The sequence below is a fragment of the Pelophylax lessonae genome (assembly GCF_965119305.1).
Source record: "Pelophylax lessonae genome assembly, chromosome: 2".
In the NCBI taxonomy this organism is placed as follows: Eukaryota; Metazoa; Chordata; class Amphibia; order Anura; family Ranidae; genus Pelophylax; species Pelophylax lessonae.
Window position 1 is genome coordinate 673240813 of NC_138769.1, and position 20136 is coordinate 673260948.

Consider the following 20136-nt stretch of genomic DNA (forward strand, 5'->3'; position numbering starts at 1 on the left):
GGATTTCAGTAGTGTAAAGGCACCAAACAGGAAGTGGGGAGCACACTGGATTTTGGGCAGATGAAGAAGTATTTTTCTGCATTTGCAATGTTTTTAAACTCTGGTTCACCCCAGTGCGGCTTTTAAATTGCATGAAATTGCAGAAAAGTAGTGCAGGAACCTTTTTCAAAGTCACAACGATTTGAACAGTTCCATAGATATACAGTATATATATATACACAGTAATGTGCAAAAGTTTTAAGCAGGTGTGAAAAAATGCCATAGATTTAGAATTCCTTTACAAATAGCAGTGTTAATATTTTATTTTTATCAATTAACAAATTAACAAAATTAGTTAAAATAAAAGGTAAAGAGAAACCCAATCCAATATTTGGTGTGACCACCCCTTGCCTTCAAAACAGCATCAATTCTAGGTACACGTGCACATAGTTTTTAAAGGAACTTGGCAGGTATGTTGTTCCAAACATCTTGGAGAACCAACCACAGATCTTCTGTGGATGTAGGCTGCCTCAAATCCTTCTGTCTCTTCATCTAATCCCAGACTGACTTCATGATGTTGAGATCAGGGCTCTGTGGGGGCCAAACCATCACTTCCAGGTTAAAATAGGATACAGCAGGTGACTCAGAAACATCCAGTCGTGGTTATCTTTAGTTTTTTATTTTATATTTGAAAGTGAGTACAGCATAAGTATGCCTAAATGTTGCAGTCATGAGGCCTTAAAGCAGAGTTCCACCAAAAAGTGGAAGCTACGCTTATCTTTCGCCCCCCCTCCGCTGCCACATTTGGTTTTTAGAAGGTATCTGTACCCACTTCCGCCTGACCTCGCCGCGGGATGTTCTGTCAGAAGATCGGCCCCCCTCTCCCTTCTTCCCTGCCGCCGGGCCATTCAGAAAGCACAACGCGCTTCGCACATGCGCAGTAGGAAATCAGCTGCAAAGCCACAAGGCTTCACTGCCGGTTTCCCTTACAGGCTATGGCCGAGGCAGCACCTGAGAGCCAATGGAAACATCGGCTGGGGTGCTGACATCACTGGATTCCAGGACACGTAATTGTCCTAATATTAAAAGTCAGCAGCTAAAGTATGTATAGCTGCTGACTTTTATTTTTCCGTGGGGGGGCTGGAGCTCTGCTTTAATCATCTACAGAAGGATTTACCTCCTTCGGGACCTGAGCATTTTTTGCTATTCAAGACTGTGCTACTTCAGCTGGCATTTGCTCAGTCATGCAACACTGTACGCAAATTAAAATAATACCATTTATTTCACACAGGGAGAGCTGTCTTTTGATGGTATTTGATCACTACTGTTTTTTTTTTTTTAATTATATAAACAAAAAACAAAATGACCATTTGCAATATATTTTGCTACATGTCTTTGGTAAAAAAAGAAAAAAATTCCAATAAGTATATTAATTGGTTTTTGTGAAAGTTATAGCATCTACAAACTATGGCATATATATATTGGCATTTATGCAGCTGTGGGTACTATACTAGTAATGATGGTGATCAGCTACTTATAGTGTGGCTGTGATAGTGTGGCGGGCAATCTAGTGCTGCCTGACATTGGCTGGGAGGGAAACTAACACAGTGATCAGGTATAATACTGTACACTATACTACTACTGACACTAATGGGTGACAGGGGTGATCAGGACAATTAAGGAGTATGTGTGCTGCTTTTACTCATTGGAACTGGCTGTCTTTTCTTCCTGAAGTTGATTTCACACAGTTCTGTGTTCGGTGCTCTGTGTTCTGTATGTTTGTAAACCCAGAACTCTGTGCTGTGATTGGTCACAGCCGATTAGCAAGTATACAGGCAAAGTTATTGGCTGCAACCTGCTGACAAACTCGTGCTGTGTCCAATCACAGCACAAGTTAGCAGGGGGCGTGTGCATGCACACCCGAAAACCAGGACATTTACTGCGATGTACGGGTACGTCATGGTGCCTGGCTGTGCCACCGACTAACAGTAAATGTACTGTTAGCCAACGACAAGTGGTTAATCATAGCATGTCAATCCTTGACAAAGCATACCAATATAGGAAACCTTACCCCCACAAGCAAAATAATTCAGTACTTCAACCCCAACCCCACACAAATAAGGATGAGAATCAGATGTCTGTGTCAGGAGACACCCTGTATATACCGGCCATAGATTCAATAAAATAAAAGTCCAGCACTAGAGCATCCTGAAGAAATAAATGCAGACTTTATTTTAATCCATCAAGACAAAAAAAGGAATAAATTCCTACAAAAGATTGATGCATTTCAGCCACCTGTATGGTTCTCAATCATACTATTATTACCTCTTTCTGCCCGCGCTATACCCAAAAGATGGCTACAGTATGGGCTTCCAGTTTTGGGAGCGTGTCCATGGACATTCTCCCAGAACCCAGCCTCCCGAGTGTCCCCTGGGGCGCATCCAGCACACTGTGACCGCTGTGTCCTTTAGACACAGCAGATCAGGTTTCGGTAAAAGGGCCAATTTACAGAGGCTCTTTACTATGTGATCAGCTGTGTCCAATCACAGCTGATCACATGTAAACAGACTTGCCGGTTATCGGCAGTCTCCTTTCCTCCCACACTGTGTCTGAGGAAAGGAGAGCCATTAACTGGCAAGACTGTTAGTACAGTACATTGTTTACACTGATAATCAGGACCATAGGTGTGCGCAGCCTATTGCATTAGGGTGTGCACCCCAAAGTTTAAATACACATGCATGTGTTTGCCTACATGTATATGGCCCCGGTACATTACTCTCCCTGCTGACAAAGTGAAATAGAAGTGTGTGGCACTTCTCTTATTGCAGAGCAGGTCCGAGGGAGATCTTTCCCATCTCCTCACTGGCAAACAGAGCGATAATGCTAATGTGCCCTAGGTGATTAGGGTGTGCCCAGGCACACCCGGCACACCCTGTGCGCACGCCTATGATCAGGACACTGATCATCAGTGCCCTGATTAACAGTGCAACCCCATCAGTGCAGCTTATCAGAGCCCATCAGTGCTGCTTGTCAGTACCACCTCATCAGTGCAACCTCATCAGTGCCCATCAGTGCCGCTTCATCAGTGCCCATCAGTGCAGCCTCATCATTGCACAACACTGAAGAAGAAAATGTAATTATTTGCAAAATTGTGTAACAGAAACTAAGAAAAACATTTTTTTTTTTTTTTCAAATTGTTTAGCAAGAAAAAAAAAAAAAAAAACAGTGGTGATTAAATACCACCCAAAGAAAGCTCTATCTGTCTAAAAAAAAAAATGATAAAGATTTAATCTGGGTACAGCGCTTTGAATTGTCATTCAAAGTGTGACAGCGCTGACATCTGAAAATTGGCCTGGTAAGGAAGGGGGTGAAAGTGCCCGTTATTGAAGTGGTTAATCATTATAATATAATGATTATGATTAAGGCCCATACAGCTGGCTGAAACACGTCAATCTTTTGTAGGAATATTCCTTTTTATGTCTTGACAGATTAAAATAAAGTCTGCAATCTTTACTTTGCTCTGGTGCTGGGCTTCTATTTTTTATTACATACAAATGAGACCCCGGCATGTGTAATCAAAACCAACAGAGAAAAAAATCTAAGGAATCAAAAAATTCAGATCAACACATACATGCATAAATTAATAAAATTATATAAACGAATAAAATAAAGAAAAGAAAAGTAAGCAGAAAGGATCACTTTAGGAACTGGCCCACGTTCCATCTATGGTTAAGACCCAATGAGGCTCTAGTACAGAGCGTAAACTATTCTACCAAACTTCTTTCTCAAGGAGCCTTCGGGGCATTACACCTCCTCTTAGAGAAATTAATAAACACTCGATAAAAAAGAACAAACTCATATTAGGTCTGATATGTTTAGAAATGTTAAATATATTTATAATATGTCAATTCAGAGAATCTGTAGTTTTGTGGTGTTCCCCTATTCTAGTTCTTTCTAAGAGGTTTAACAGTACAACCAACATACTGGAGTGCACATGAAGTACACTCCACAAATAAAGGACATTCCTCGACCCATAATTGATGTGATGTTGAATGGAGTGTTCTACATTAGTGGCTCGAGAGCGAATGGTTTTTTACACTTAGTCATTTTGTTACAGCAGGGACAGGTATTCAAACCGCAGAAATATGAGCCCCTAGTAGAGAGCCAAGTACATCTGTGATGTTGAGAAGTGAACAAACTCGGGGACAACATGTTTCCAAGAATTTGAGACCGTCGGGTAGAGAATCTGTACCCATCCCTTAGGACAGGCATAAAGTACTGGCCTCATGGCCGAAAAATATAACTGTACTTATGCTGTACTCACCTTCAAACTAAATAATTCTAAATGCAATAGGATGTTACTGAGTCGCTGGCTGTATCCTTTTTATACTTAGCTCTACGAGTGACACTGGAGGCAATATCAGCCCGGGCACTGGTTTTTCTCAGCTTTCACATGGGATCCTGGTGTGAGCATTGCTTTTTTTCTGTTGTATGACTCAACCACTTCCAGAACTCCTTGTTCTTCCTTACATTGCAGATAGTTCTTAATGACATTGGCTGTATGTTTGGGGTTGTCCTGCTGCAGAATACGTTTGGGGCCATTCACACGCCTCACTGATGGTATGGCACGATGGATAAGTATATGCCTGTATTTTTCAGCATTGGGGACACCATTGATCCTGACCAAATCCCAAACTCCATCATACCTGACTCTAATCCTACAAAATCTTTGACTTTTGTGCAAGTGGAAGAACTGATGCTGGTTTGAAGCCGAAGGGTAGTCACACCAAATATTGATTTAATTTAGACTTTCTTCTGTTTGCTCACTTTGCATTTTGGAAATTAATAAAAATAAACAATTAAAATGTATATTTTGAAAGGACTTTTTAGCATTTCTTTACATCTGCCTAATACTTTTGCACAGTACTGTACATACACTGCTCAAAAAAATTTAAGGAACACTTTGAAAACATATCAGATCTCAATGGGGAAAAATATCATGCTAGATATCTATACTGATATGGACTGGGTAATGAGTTTGGAAGGAAAGGATGCCACATCAATGATCAACCTACAGAGGGCTGAATTCAAAGACACCTCGAAAATCAAAGTGAAAAATTAATGCAGCATGCTAGTCCATTTTGCTGAAATTTATTAGCAGCAACTCAAAATGGTACTCAGTAGTTTGTATGGCCCCCATGTGCTTGTATGCATGCCTGACAACGTCAGGGCATGCTCCTAATGAGACGACAGATGGTGTCCTGGGGTATTTCCTCCCAGATCTGGACCAGGGCATCACTGAGCTCCTGAACAGACTGAGGTGCAACCTGGCTTCGCCGGATGGACCGACACATAATGTCCCAGAGGAGTTCTATTGGATTTAGGTCAGGTGAGTGTGGGGGCCATTCAGTGGTATCAATTCCTCCATCCTCCAGGAACTGGATGCATACGCTCGCCACATGAGGCTGGGCATTGTTGTGCATTGTTGTGCACCAGGAGGAACCCAGGACCCACTGCACCAGCATAGGGTCTGACAATGGGTCCAAGAATTTCATCCAGATAGCTATTGGCAGTCAGGGTGCCATTGTCTAGCCTGTAGAGGTATGTGCGTCCCTCCATGGATATGCCTCCTGAGACCATCACTGACCCACCACCAAACTGGTTATGCTGAACGATGTTACAGGCAGCATAACATTCTCCACGGCTTCTCCAGACCCTTTCACGTCTGTTACATGTGCTCAGGGTGAACCTGCTCTCATCTGTGAAAAGCACAGAGTGCCAGTGGTGGACCTGCAAATTCTGGTGTTCAATGGCAAATGCTAATCGAGCTCCACGGTGACAGGCAGTGAGCACAGGGCCCACTAGAGGACGTCGGGCCCTCAGGCCACCTTCATGAAGTCTGTTTCTGATTGTTTGGTCAGAGGCATTCACACCAGTGGCCTGCTGGATGTCATTTTGTAGGGCTCTGGCAGTGCTCATCCTGTTCCTCCTTGCACAAAGGAGCAGATACCGGTCCTGCTGATGGGTTAAGGACCTTCTATGCCATCTTGGAGGAGTTGGATTGCCTGTGCAACCTCTTTAGGGTCCAGGTATCGCCTCAGGCTACCAGTAGGGACACTGACCCTAGCCAAATGCAAAACTATTGAAAAACAGTCAGAAAAGATGAGTAAGGAAAAAAAAATGTCAGTGGCCTTCACCTGTAAAACCATTCCTGTTTTGGAGGTTGTCTCATTTTTGCTCATCTTTTGCACTTGTTGTTAATTGCATTACACTAAAGCAGCTGAAATGGATTAGCAACCCCCTCTGCTACTTAACTGACCAGATCAATATCCAGGGAGTTTAGTTGACTTGATGCTGTATTCTGATTAAAAAGTGTTCCTTTAATTTATTTGAGCAGTGTATATACAGAATTTTATAAAAGTGAGTACACCCCTCACATTTTTGTAAATATTTTATTATATCTTTTTATGTGACAACACTGAAGGAATTACATTTTGCTACAATGTAAAGTAGTGCGTGTACAGCTTGGATAAGGGCTCTTTCACACATATAGTCCATCAAACGGACTCCGCTTTTCTCCGCTGAGCAGGAGAATGACAGCTGTTCTCCGCACTGCGGGCGGAGACATAGCTGTCACAGCACCACACATCTCTGTGGGGGAATCGGATGGGAACGGACCGTCAGTCCGTTCTCATCCGATCCGATCCGCTGGACGGATGGAAAATAGGGTTTCCATCCGTCCAGATTTGACGGATGAGATCGTGTGTCAGCGGACATGTCTCCGCTGACATCCGATGCCCCATAGGGATGCATGGGTGGACCGTTCAGATCCGCCAAAAAAACAGACAGGCGGATCTGAACGGTCCGCCTGTGTGAAAGGGGCCTAACAGTGTAAATTTGCTGTCCCCTCAAAATAACTTAACACAGCCATTCATGTCTAAACAGCTGGCAAAAAAAGTGAGTACACCCCTAAGTGAAAATGTTACAAGGTCCCAGGTGGGAATCCCCATTCAACATGCAACTTTCAGCAAGTGTGTTAAGTTCAACATGGCAACATGGCACTTCATGGAAAAGAACTATCTTTAGATCTGAAAAAAAGAATTGTTGCTCTACATAAAAGATGGCCTAGGCTATAAGAAGATTGCCAAGACCCTGAAACTGAGCTGCAGCACGGTGGCCAAGACCATACAGCTGTTTAACTGGACATGTTCAACTCAGAACCAAAGAGTCGCTCAGCGTCATATCCAGAGGTTGTCTTTGGGAAATAGACATATGAGTGCTGCCAGCATTGCTGCAGAGTTTGAAGGGGTGGGGGGTCAGTCTGTCAGTGCTCAGACCGTACGCTGCACACTGCATCAAATTGGTCTGCATGGCTGTCATCCTAGAAGGAAGCCTCTTCTAAAGATGATGCACAAGAAAACTCACAAACAGTTTGCTGAAGATAAGCAGACTAAGGACATGGATTACTGGAACCATCTCCTGTGGTCTGATGAGACCAAGATAAACTGTTTTGGTTCAGATGGTGCCAAACGTTATGGCTGCATCCAGGTGAGAAGTACAAGGACAAGTGTGTCTTGCCTACAGTCAAGCATGGTGGTGGGAGTGTCATGGTCATGGGCTGCATGAGTGCTGCCGACACTGGGGAGCTACAGTTCATTGAGGAAATCGTGAATGCCAACATGAACTGTGACATATTGAAGCAGAGCATGATCCCCTCCCTTAGGAGACTAGGCCACAGGGCAGTATTGAAACATGATAACGACCTCAACACACACCTCCAAGACGACCCCTACCTTGCTAAAGAAGCTAAGGGTAAAGGTGATGGACTGGCCAAGCATGTCTCCAGACCTAAACCCTATTGAGCATCTGTGGGGCATCCTCAAACAGAAGGTGGAAGGGGAAGATCTCTAACATCTACCAGCCCCATGATGTCATCATGGAGGAGTGGAAAAGGACTCCAGTGGCAACCTGTGAAGCTCTGGTGAACTCCATGCCCAAGGCAGTTAGGGCAGTGCTGGAAAATAATGGTGGCCACAAAATATTGACACTTTGGGCCTAACTTGGACATTTTTACTTAGGGGTGTACTTACTTTTGTTGCCAGTGGTTTAGACATTAATGGCTGTGTGTTGAGTTATTTTGAGGGGACAGCAAATATACACTGTTATACAAGCTGTACACTCACTACTATACATTGTAGCAAAGTTGTATTCCTTCAGTGTTGCCACATGAAAAGATATATTAAAGTATTTACAAAAATGTAGGGGGGGGGGGCGGTACCCACTTTTGTGATGAGATACTGTGAATATATATATATATATATATATATATATATATATATACAGCCGGTAAAACAAGTATTGAACACGTCAAAGAAACAAAAACAAATAGTTCATAAAAGTTCATAAGTTATGTGTAATAAAACGGAATGACACAGGGAAAAAGTATTGAACACATGAAGAATCGGAGGTGCAAAAAGGCATGGAAAGCCAAGACACCAGCTGAAATCTATCAGTAATTAGAAAGGAATTCTGCCCCTTGTCAGTGCAAATTAATATCAGCTGGTTCAGTCTCAACTGAAGGCCTAAAAAAAAGGTGTCTCATTATGAAGATGTCACACAAGAAACAACTCATTATGGGTAAAAGCAAAGAGCTCTCTCAAGACCTTTGCAATCCTATTGTTGCAAAACATACTGATGGCATTGGTTACAGAAGGATTTCTAAACGTTTGAATGCTCCAGTGAGCACTGTTAGGGACATATCTGGAAGTGGAAAGAACATAATTTCACCATAAACCAGCCATGATCAGGTGCTCCTCGCAAGATTTCTGACAGAGGAGTGAAAAGAATTATCAGAAGATTTGTCCAAGAGTCAAGAACCACTTGTGGAGTGCTTGAGTAAGACCTGGAATTTATACATAAAACAATATTGTTTTATATATTATAACAAGTAATGCACTCAGCCGCCATGGCCTGTGTGCACGCTCAGTGCGCAAGACTCAACTGCTGAAGAACAAGTATGTTGACGCTTGTTTAAAGTTTGCTGCACAACATTTAGACAAGCCTGTGAAATACTAGGAGAATATAGTCTGGCCAGAAGAGACCAAAATTGAACTCTTTGGATGCCATAATACACACCATGTTTGGAGGTCAAATGGCACTGCACATCACCCCAAAAACACCATACTAACAGTGAAGTTTGGAGGTGGGAAATTCATGGTGTGGGACTGTTTTTCAGCATACGGTACTGGAAAACTTCATGTCATTGAAGGAAGGATAAGTGAAAATATGTACCAAGATGATCTTGATAAAAATGCCATCTACCAAGATGATGAAGATGAAACGAGGGTGGACATTTCAGCAAGACAATGATCCCAAACGCAAAGCCAAGGAAACTCAGTTGGTTTCAAAGAAAGAAAATAAAACTGCTAGAATGGCCCAGCCAATTACCTGGCTTAAATCCAATAGAAAATCTATGGATAGAACTAAAGATCAGAGTTCAAATAAGAGGCCTACAAACGTTCAAGATTTGAAGACTGTTTGTGTGGAAGAATAGGCCACATTCACACTTGAACAATGCATACGACTAGTTTCCCCATACAGGAGGCATCTTGAAGCTGTTATTACCAACAAAGCATTTTGGACGAAGTATTAAATACATTTCAGTTAGCATGTTCAATACTTTTTCCTTTTTGTTATTCCATTTTATTACACATAACTTAATTTCTGAATTTATTTGTTTTGGTTTCTTTGTATGTATTGATTGCATGGGTTGTTACTATATATGATCAAAATTTTATGTCAATAGCACCTTTATAAATATATTTACCTAGAAAAATGGTGACGTTTTCAATACTTAATTTACCCCCTGTATATATATATATATATATATATATATATATATATATATATAAACATATGATCATCCAAGCAAACCACTAAACTAAGCCCAAGTCCATTCCTAACTAACTAACAGGGTGCTCCCTAGTAAAATGCCACGCCATTGAAGTGTAATAGCCAGCTTAAAATTTCCTGGTTCCTCGCTGCACTTAGAGGATTCTAAGTGCACACACATGTCCTGGTGACTTGGGCTTCCAGGAAAACCCTGCAAGGTAGTGTAGGTACTCTGGGGACAGAAATTATATAAATTATAATTTACAAAGCCTCTTTTGCTGCAAGGCTGCACTTGAAAAGGCAACTGTAAACAATCAAAAAGGTAAGGTATGCTACTACATTTATTTTTCATCATCATGGGTTTCATAGTAACAGTCTCCTAAGAGGACCTGAATTCAGGAAGTTACATTTTGCTATGTTGTAGGGAACATTTAGAAGTGTTAATTTTGCCTAATAAGTATCCTGAAAATGGAAATGTATCCTGCCATTCTTCTTGAAAAATAACATTTCTCGTCCTAGTACTGTACATCAGTGCGCCTAGGCATACCTGTCACCCTCGTAGCTGTATATCTGCAGAGTGAGATCTAAGGCACTGCTGCCCCTGGATTGTTAGTCTCAGGATATTTGAAGTAAGGTTTGGTGATACCACTGCTGCGCTACTTATTGTTCTTCTTACTGGAGGCACTGATGTAAGAAAGCAAATCTCCACTTCCACCAAGATGATTGCCTGAACACATACACACTGCAGAACAAGACATGGTTAAGTCAGTGATGGAGAAAGGATCAGCAGCAGGAGACTACAGGCAAAACTGTTGACTAGTCCTTTGTCCTCTACCTTACTTTTCGGCACAGCTTCCAGAGTTCTGTTCCTCTTTAAGCACAGCAGGATAGAAGAAGCAGCCGCTGCATCATGGGTACAAAAATTTATTTCCTGGCCTTGTCCTGTTTGACTAAGACACAATGTAGAGGAGTGACTACAGATGATCTGTGGTGGATTGTTTTTCAGAGGAAGATAGAGCAGTGGGTGCCAGGCATTCTATTTTTTTTGACAGCTGAATGGGGATTTTGATGTGAATACGATGCTGCACCCAGGAGCCAAGTGTTTGGATCGTGGTTGGGTTGTGGCCGTATTCACTTGAATAGGTTGTGTTTGGTGGCAGTACTACCTGCCAAATGTGACAGGGGAATAGGTTTTGTAGAAAAAAGACAGAGGTTGTGGGACTTTGAGTGAGGTCAGTCATTAGCAAATATTAAAAGGTACTAGAATATGTTACAAAAATAATGAATAATTTATTGCATATTGTATGGAGAGTACAGTAAAAATATCCATATGTCAAGAACTGAAAATGAAGTATATAAATTCATAAAAATATATTTACATAAAAGTCAATCAATGAATACATAAATCCGTCAATACATTATATAAATAAACAACATGTAAATCAGTCTTCAAATAGTATATCTTCATATCTTATAGGCTCTACGCGTTTCATGGCTCTATGTCCACTCATCAGGAGCAAATTTGAAATTCTGAGTCTGTAAATGTAAATAAACAATATAGTGTAAAATGTATGTAGAAAAAAATAACAAAAATAACCATTGCTCCACTGTAAATAAAAACAGCTACTTACTATGGTAGCCCAAAAGTAAGAAGTTCCAAAAGGGAGGGAGGTCGCCAACCCACAGCAATCGTCTAACCCGGGGCTGAGGCGGGTAGATTGGCCGAGGCCAGAACATGAGGAGCAAGAGATGGAGGGGAAGCTAAAATGAACCCAAATGTGGAGTATAGGTAGAAACATCACAGAAATCGGCAGTGGTAGAGAAAAGTATATCCTTGACCAGAAATTATAATAATCTGAAAAAGATTATTGAGAAAATAAAATAATAATTAATAATTAAGCAGTATATCCATTTTTTGTCATATGTAATATAAGGACAAAATATATTCAAATAAGAAAAAATGATCAAGAATGGAGGATATGTGTCATAGTAAGTGTGGTCATGTGTGACCGAATAGATCAAAGAAAGCTGCCGATATTCCCAAGAGTATATATAGATAACCAGGGTGTTTGGGAGTGGATAATGGGGTGAATCCAAGATACCAGGGCATTCATACAGTGCAAGGAAAGAAGGAGAAAATGTGAGAAGAGAAAATTAGTAGTGTAACAGGTGACTGATAAGTAAAAAATGTGTTGACCAACTTAAAATAACCCAGCAGGGAATTCATCCAGGTAGAAAAAACTGAAAGATATGTGAGCAGGCATCTTACCAATAATTTGGTGAAGTAATGGAAACACTTGTGAAAGTGAATAGCAGAGACAGAGAATCCATACAAAACAAGGAGTGTAGCGTCCTAACTCTCGGCTCGAACACCCCTCCGACCAAGGCAAACATACCCGCCAGCGCCATGTGAGAACGCCATTATATAGGTCGGGAGGTATGATCTCACATCTGGCGCAGGAGCACCGGAGATGAGGCACACCCACCCGGCCAAGCGTCAGAATAGGTTTTGCTTTGCTTTGATTTGAGGCATTTTTACAACCTGAGCATCTGCATGCTATTTTTTCATTTGTTTTTACCACCCCTGGCTACCTAACAAGGCCTTAGGGTATGTTTGAATGGGTGCTGAAAGGGCATGCTTGGATCCAACCTCCACTACACATGCTGAACTGCTGAGTTTGATCCTTTTTGCTCAACACATATGTTCATTGTTGCTCAGCAAAGGCATTGTGTCGCTTGATTGCAATATCCGAGTAGCACCCAGCCATTAATTTCCATTGGCAGATTCCCCCAAAGGGTTGTTGATCATCTACACTTTCACTAGGGTTATGTTATGTTTGTAGTTTAGAGGAAAATTTTACTAAACAGAGTTCTTTTTAATAGCTGGGTATATAAAATCTGGGGTTTGAGTTGTACTCCTTAAAAATAATTGTATTTCTTTAAATTTGTTTAAAGGCCTGAAGATCCGGACCAAAGTTCTCAGTATGGTTTTGATGCCTTGCCCCAGAAGATCTGTTTAATCTGTGGTGATGAAGCTTCGGGCTGCCATTATGGAGTACTCACCTGCGGGAGCTGTAAAGTCTTCTTCAAGAGAGCAATAGAGGGTAAGAATTTTAAAGAGTCTGTATTGTATGCACAAGCATAGCACCAGTGTGACCTAATGTGGCAGTCTACATTTTGAGCCTAGAAACATACGCAATTTACAAAATCCTTGTCCCATAGACAGTCTGATTGTTCTCTATCTGTGAGCACATAATAGGTGATGGATGTTAACAAAGGTGTTGTAGAATATTTGATCAGAAAAAACAAACTATAACACTAGCAGCGCTAAATAAGAGGTCCATTGAATAAACCAGTGTCCTTAATGACTCATACAAAATATATATATAGTACAGTCCATGCAGTAAGCACAATTCACCAGGGTAGGGGAGTGAAGGGTCTTGACTGTTCCTCCAAAAATGACACCACATTCTAGTGCTCCCCCCCTTTGGATGAAACACTCACCAGAAACTGGTGAATATAGAGCCTTAAATCCACCAATCAACGGGTGTGCTAATCACTGCTGGGCTGCTCCAAAATCCTCCTTCCTCCAGAGTTCCTCCGCTCAAAGTTCATGCAATTGAACAAAGTGGGGGCAACAATAGTGTAATTCTGCAAACTTTTATTAAAACTACACACAGTAAAACCCCTCTCCCCTCAAGATGTCTACTCACAGGAGGGTAATGGAGTGAAGGCATAAAGGATCAAAATATGCACACTGGATGACCGATTCGAAACTTTCCTGCAATCCCATAGGAATCACGAATGGTGTCCTGTGCGAAATGTTCAGCGACCGTGCACATCAGCTCTATTGATGGATGACAGGTGATGGATGACAGGTAACTAATGATCCGAGAGATTATGGTTATGTGATCTAATCATATTATCTGATTGTCAGGTGTTTGTAAACTAATTTTTTTAAGCTTTCAGTTGATGTGGGCCCTACAGGAAAATAACCGAACACAGCCTTACTCAATCTTCTTCCTCCAGAGGAACCTTTGAACTTATTTTCAGGTCTCAGAGAACCCTTGCAAAAAGCAATTTAGTAGGGGGTCAGTGGAAAAAACAATCCCTTACATTGGTGGCTTGAGGGAAGAATGCCCCCTCACAGTGTTGGTCAGAATGCCATTCTTTAAGACCACTAAAGCAAACATTGATTTCATTCTGCAGGCTTTGCAAAGTAACACTGGTTCTTGAACTATGCAGGCACCATAAAACGGGAGGTCAATTAACCACAGTTCAAGGAACCCCTAGCAACCTCTTAAGGAAGCCTAAGGTTTCATGGAACCCTGGCTCAGAATGTACCATCAAATGGGATGTCAGTTAGCCACTGCTCAAGAAACTCTTCGCAACCTCCAAAGTGTAACGCTCCTGCGTTTTATGTATGATGTGGATTTTCAGCTGCAGAAATATTCCACTTCAGTAGTCATGTAGAGAAACGCTGAGACACCAATCCCAACTCTCAATGACTCATCATGTGTGGATGATCTCAATTCAGCAAGTAAATACACACACTTAATAAGATGTTTCCTAGAGTGACTTATGTATATAGTAACACAGTGATGATAGGCTGAAGAGACAGGTTGGGTAGAGATGGTAGATGACAGACACTGTCAGAGAAACAGCCATGCTGCAACTGGCGACTCTGCCAGTACTTCTAATGGCCGCAATGGACTCAGGCCATAGACTCATTGTCAGTGAAATGGCTGTGCTGCAAACTGGCAACTTTGCCAGTACTTCCCATGGCCGCAATGGACTCAGGCCATAGACTAATTCACTGGCCTATAAAAGGGCTCTGCTCAGCCCATCAGATTGCTGGATTGTCTTCAGCTCTTCCTGTTTCCTGTGCATTGCTACTTCCTGGATTCCAGTTTGACCCGGCTTGTTCCTGACCTGTCTGCTCTCTCTCCTGGCTTTGACCCTCGGCTCCGTCTGACCATCCCTGCTCCAGTTTGGCTCTCCCGTTATCTGATCTCGGCTTGGCTCACGGACTTGCTTCCTGTCTACCTGCCCTCCAGTACCTGATCTTGGCTTCTCCACGGACTTGTCTGCTTCTGGCTTTCCTACTATACGTTTGGCTTGCACCTGTTGCAGCTTCCTGTGTTTGACCCCCGGCCGGTCTTACACCTACTGCCTGGTTGTTCCTGGTTCCTCCTTGGACTGTCCAGTGTATTCCTGCCCAGCACTCTGCTAGAGACCGCCTGTCTACCATCTGGACTCTGCCGGCAACCAGTGCTTCTGTGGGCGCTACACCCTCTGTCTCAACCCCAGGGGTGTGCCGCACTCAGCCGCAAGGGGAGCCCTCTCTGCATCTCGGCCTCGGATCAGGTACGTGACAGTACAATCCAGCCATGTCAGAGGCCGACAGAGGTGCTTCCCCAATTGAGGCTTTGTGCCAGCAAGTCACCGCCCTCACTCAGGCAGTGCAAAGACTCCAGGAGGGTTATTTCCAGTTGGAAGGTCGCCTGCAACACCTGGCCGTTTCGCCTCCTACAGACTCCAATCAATCGCCTGCCAGCACCTCTTCATCCCCGTTACCACAAGGACACGCTAGCTCCGCCCACTCCATGCTAGTCCCGCCTCCTGAACCACGAGTACCCACGCCTGAGCGATTTTCTGGCTATAGAAAGAAGTTCAGGGCCTTTAAGAACGCCTGCTTGCTATACTTGGCCTTGCAACCCCGGACCTTTTCTCTGGACTCTGTGAAAGTGGGGTTCATCATCTCTTTGCTGTCTGAAGAACCCCAAACCTGGGCTCATAACTTAATGGAACAGAAGAGCCCCGTTCTGGACTCTGTGGACACATTCTTTGAGGCTATGGCTCAGCTTTACGACGACCCCCAGCGCACGGCCACCGCAGAGGTCGCCCTACACTCCCTGCTGCAGGGCAAGCGCCCAGTGGAGGACTACACGGTTGAATTCCGTAAATGGTCTGCTGACACTGATTGGAATGAGGCTGCTCTCAAGTATCAGTTTCGCCAAGGACTTTCTGAGACATTAAAAGATGAGCTGGCTCGAGTGGAGACCCCCGCTACCCTTGAGGGTCTCATACAACTCGCCATTCAACTTGATAGACGTCTGCGGGAGCGACGCTCGGAGCGTCTCCAAACATTCCGGCCTACCTGGATGCTTCCCAAGATCTCTTCTGCTTCACCTGCACCTCCGGTCTCTTCCCCCATGGCAGCATCTGAAGGGGAACCTATGCAGCTGGGCCTGGTCCGTTCCTCCCTGACTCCTGATGAGAGACTACGACGTCGGCAGGCCAACTTATGCCTCTACTGCGGCGGGGCTGGACATTTTCTTCGGAACTGCCCCGTGAGACCCAGTAAGCCTTACTCTCAGCCCCCATTTAACTGCCGAGTTTCTGAGCTTTCGCTCTCTCACCTTATTCTCCCGGTCTCCTTACAGGTGGCAGAAGGGGAGGTCCAACTACAAGCCATCGTTGACTCCGGGGCCTGCAGCTGTTTTCTGGACATTTCTTTGGCCAAGAGACTCCATATTCCTCTTTTCCCTAAGACACAAAGGCTCGAGGTCCATCTCGCCGATGGGTCCCTACCCAGTTCCGGACCAGTTATCCTAGAGACTGGACCCATCCTCACCACAGCAGACTCCAGTCATCAGGAGTTCATCCGTTTTGATGCCCTTTGTTCCCCCATGTTTCCCATCATACTGGGACTTCCTTGGCTGCAAGCCCATAACCCCCAAATCGATTGGGCCAAGAAGGAACTCAACTTTTCTTCTGCCTACTGTCAGCAGCATTGCTTCCCTCAAAGACCTAGTGGGCCTGCTAGTTGCTTGTCTGTTCAACCAACACCTGAGCCACTCCTGGATATCCCACCTGCTTACCAGGACTTCAGGGACGTCTTTGACAAGAAAAAAGCCGAGGTCCTTCCTCCCCATCGGCCTTACGATTGCCCTATAGAAATGCTTCCCGGAGCCGAGATCCCGTTTGGAAGGATATTCCCCCTTTCTGAAAAGGAACTGGAGGCCCTACGGGTCTATATCGATGAAAATTTGAAAAAGGGGTTTATTCGCCCATCTTCTTCTCCTGCAGGTGCTGGTATATTCTTTGTGGAAAAGAAAGATGGCACCTTGAGACCCTGTGTGGACTATAGAGAGCTGAATAAGGTCACTATCAAAAACCGGTATCCGCTCCCCCTTGTCCCCGAACTCTTCCAGAGGTTCCGGACCGCCCAACTCTTTACCAAGTTAGACCTGCGGGGAGCTTATAACCTTGTCCGGATACGGGAGGGAGACGAGTGGAAGACCGCATTCAGAACTCGTTTTGGACATTATGAATACCTAGTCATGCCCTTCGGCCTGTGTAATGCCCCAGCCACATTCCAGCACCTGGTAAATGATATCTTTCGGGAGTTTCTTGACCACTTCGTCATCGTATACCTTGACGATATCCTCATTTTTTCTGCCTCACTGGAACTCCATCGGGTTCACGTTAAAAAAGTCCTTTCTACCTTGAGAAAACACGGACTCTATGCCAAGGCGGAGAAGTGTGACTTTGAAAAGGGGTCCATCCAGTTTTTGGGACTCATTATTTCCACCGATGGGATCGCTATGGACCCACAAAAAGTGAAAGCGATCCTAGATTGGCCTGCTCCTTGTGACAAGAAAGGCGTTCAGAGATTCGTGGGCTTTGCTAATTTTTACAGGCGTTTTGTGAAAAATTTTTCTTCCATCATCTCCCCCATCACCCAGTTAACCCGCCATCAGTCCCGATTTCTGTGGTCTCAGGAGGCCCAATTGGCATTTGACAAACTTAAACAGCTGTTTATTTCTGCACCCGTCCTACAACACCCTGATCCGGCTCTGCCCTATGTGTTGGAGGTTGATGCCTCGGAAGTGGCCACCGGGGCAATCCTGTCGCAACGTCAAGGGCCCAAATCTCTTCTCCATCCTGTGGCCTTCTTTTCTAGGAAAATGTCACCTCCGGAGAAGAATTATGACGTTGGCGACCGAGAACTGTTGGCCATTAAATTTGCACTTGAAGAGTGGAGATATCTATTGGAAGGAGCCACTCATCCTATTATGATCTTCACGGACCACAAAAACTTGGAGTACCTCAGGACTGCCAAACGGTTGAGACCCAGACAAGCCCGATGGGCGCTGTTTTTCTCCAGGTTTAACTTCCATATTTCTTATCGACCTGGCTCCAAGAATGGAAAAGCAGATGCTCTCTCCCGGATGTTTCCGGATACCCCAGAAACAGCAGAACCTGATACCATCCTTTCTGCCCATAATTTTCTCCTTATCCAGCCTGACCTGATGACGGCAATCCGACAGGCCTCAGCCCTTCGCTTGGATCCTGAAGTACCCTCCCTGAAAAAACAGGAAGGGTTGCTGTGGCATCAGGATAAAATCTTTGTCCCTCCCCAAGTAAGACCTCAAGTTCTTAAAATATTTCATGACAGTAAACTTGCTGGGCATTTTGGGGTGCGGAAGACCTCGGAGCTTATCCAACGCTCTTTTTGGTGGCCCAACCTTGGGCAGGATTGCAAGGATTACATCGGCTCTTGTACCATCTGCCAACGTAACAAGGGGTCAAGTACCAAGACTTGGGGTTTGCTAAGACCACTTCCCATTCCTGAGCAACCATGGAAAAAGATATCTATGGACTTTATTGTTGAACTACCCCCTTCAGAAGGATTTTCCACCATCTTGGTGGTAGTGGATCGCCTTTCCAAAATGGCCCATTTTCTACCCATGGTTGGCACACCTTCAGCCCTGGACACAGCCAACATATTCATAAGGGAGATAGTCAGGCTACATGGCCTTCCAGACAACATTATCTCAGATAGAGGAGTGCAATTTACCTCCAGGTTCTGGAGGGATCTCTGTAAATCCCTGTCCATTGAAGTTTCTCTTTCTTCTGCATACCATCCTCAGAGCAATGGGCAAACAGAGAGGACTAATCAAACTTTAGAACAATACTTACGATGCTTTTGCACCTGTTCCCAAGACGACTGGGTCTCGCTCCTCCCCTGTGCGGAATTTGCTTACAACAATTCTCTTCATGCATCCACCAACCAGTCCCCTTTCTGGGCAAATTATGGATTTCATCCCTCCTTTCTGCCTAACACCCTTCCGGAAGCATCAGTTCCTGCTGTCCAAGATCGGATCAGCTTCATTCAAACCAACTATCAAACCCTACAGGAAGCCATGCGTAAAGCCCAGGAGGACTATAAACGGTTTCATGACTGTAAAAGAAAGAATGGTCCGAATCTCAAGATTGGAGACAAAGTCTGGCTGTCAGCCTTGAACCTTAAACTCTCATGCCCATCCAGGAAGCTCGGGCCAAGGTTCATTGGTCCGTTTGAAGTCAAGAGGGTGATCAATCCTGTGGCTTTTGAGCTGGCACTTCCCGACTCCTTTAAGGTACACCCAGTTTTCCATATCTCCTTACTCAAACCAGTTGTCCCCAGTCCATTTCCTGGGAGAGACGAGCTACCTCCACCTCCTGTCTTGATCGAAGGGGAGACGGAATTTGAAGTTGAGTCCATACTGGATTGCCGAAAGAAAGGGAGACAAACTCAGTATCTTATTAAATGGAAAGGTTACCCCCCTGAAGACAATTCCTGGGAACCCGCTAGTAACCTGCATGCCCCCAGGCTGGTACAGGAATTCCACAGGAGATTCCCGGGAAGCGTGGCCCGGTTGGGCATCCGGAGGCTGCCCCTTGGGGGGGGGGGCACTGTCAGAGAAACAGCCATGCTGCAACTGGCGACTCTGCCAGTACTTCTAATGGCCGCAATGGACTCAGGCCATAGACTCATTGTCAGTGAAATGGCTGTGCTGCAAACTGGCAACTTTGCCAGTACTTCCCATGGCCGCAATGGACTCAGGCCATAGACTAATTCACTGGCCTATAAAAGGGCTCTGCTCAGCCCATCAGATTGCTGGATTGTCTTCAGCTCTTCCTGTTTCCTGTGCATTGCTACTTCCTGGATTCCAGTTTGACCCGGCTTGTTCCTGACCTGTCTGCTCTCTCTCCTGGCTTTGACCCTCGGCTCCGTCTGACCATCCCTGCTCCAGTTTGGCTCTCCCGTTATCTGATCTCGGCTTGGCTCACGGACTTGCTTCCTGTCTACCTGCCCTCCAGTACCTGATCTTGGCTTCTCCACGGACTTGTCTGCTTCTGGCTTTCCTACTATACGTTTGGCTTGCACCTGTTGCAGCTTCCTGTGTTTGACCCCCGGCCGGTCTTACACCTACT

General features: G+C 44.3%; 1 protein-coding gene across 1 annotated transcript in view; it reads left to right on the plus strand.

Annotated features, from left to right (window-relative positions):
• The window catches only part of PGR (progesterone receptor), a 161082-nt gene that overhangs the window by 18899 nt on the left and 122047 nt on the right, over positions 1-20136 (plus strand). The window contains exon 2 of the mRNA XM_082244687.1: positions 12826-12974. Within this exon, the coding sequence (XP_082100813.1) occupies positions 12826-12974 (149 nt within the window). The remainder of the gene's footprint in view (positions 1-12825; positions 12975-20136) is intronic.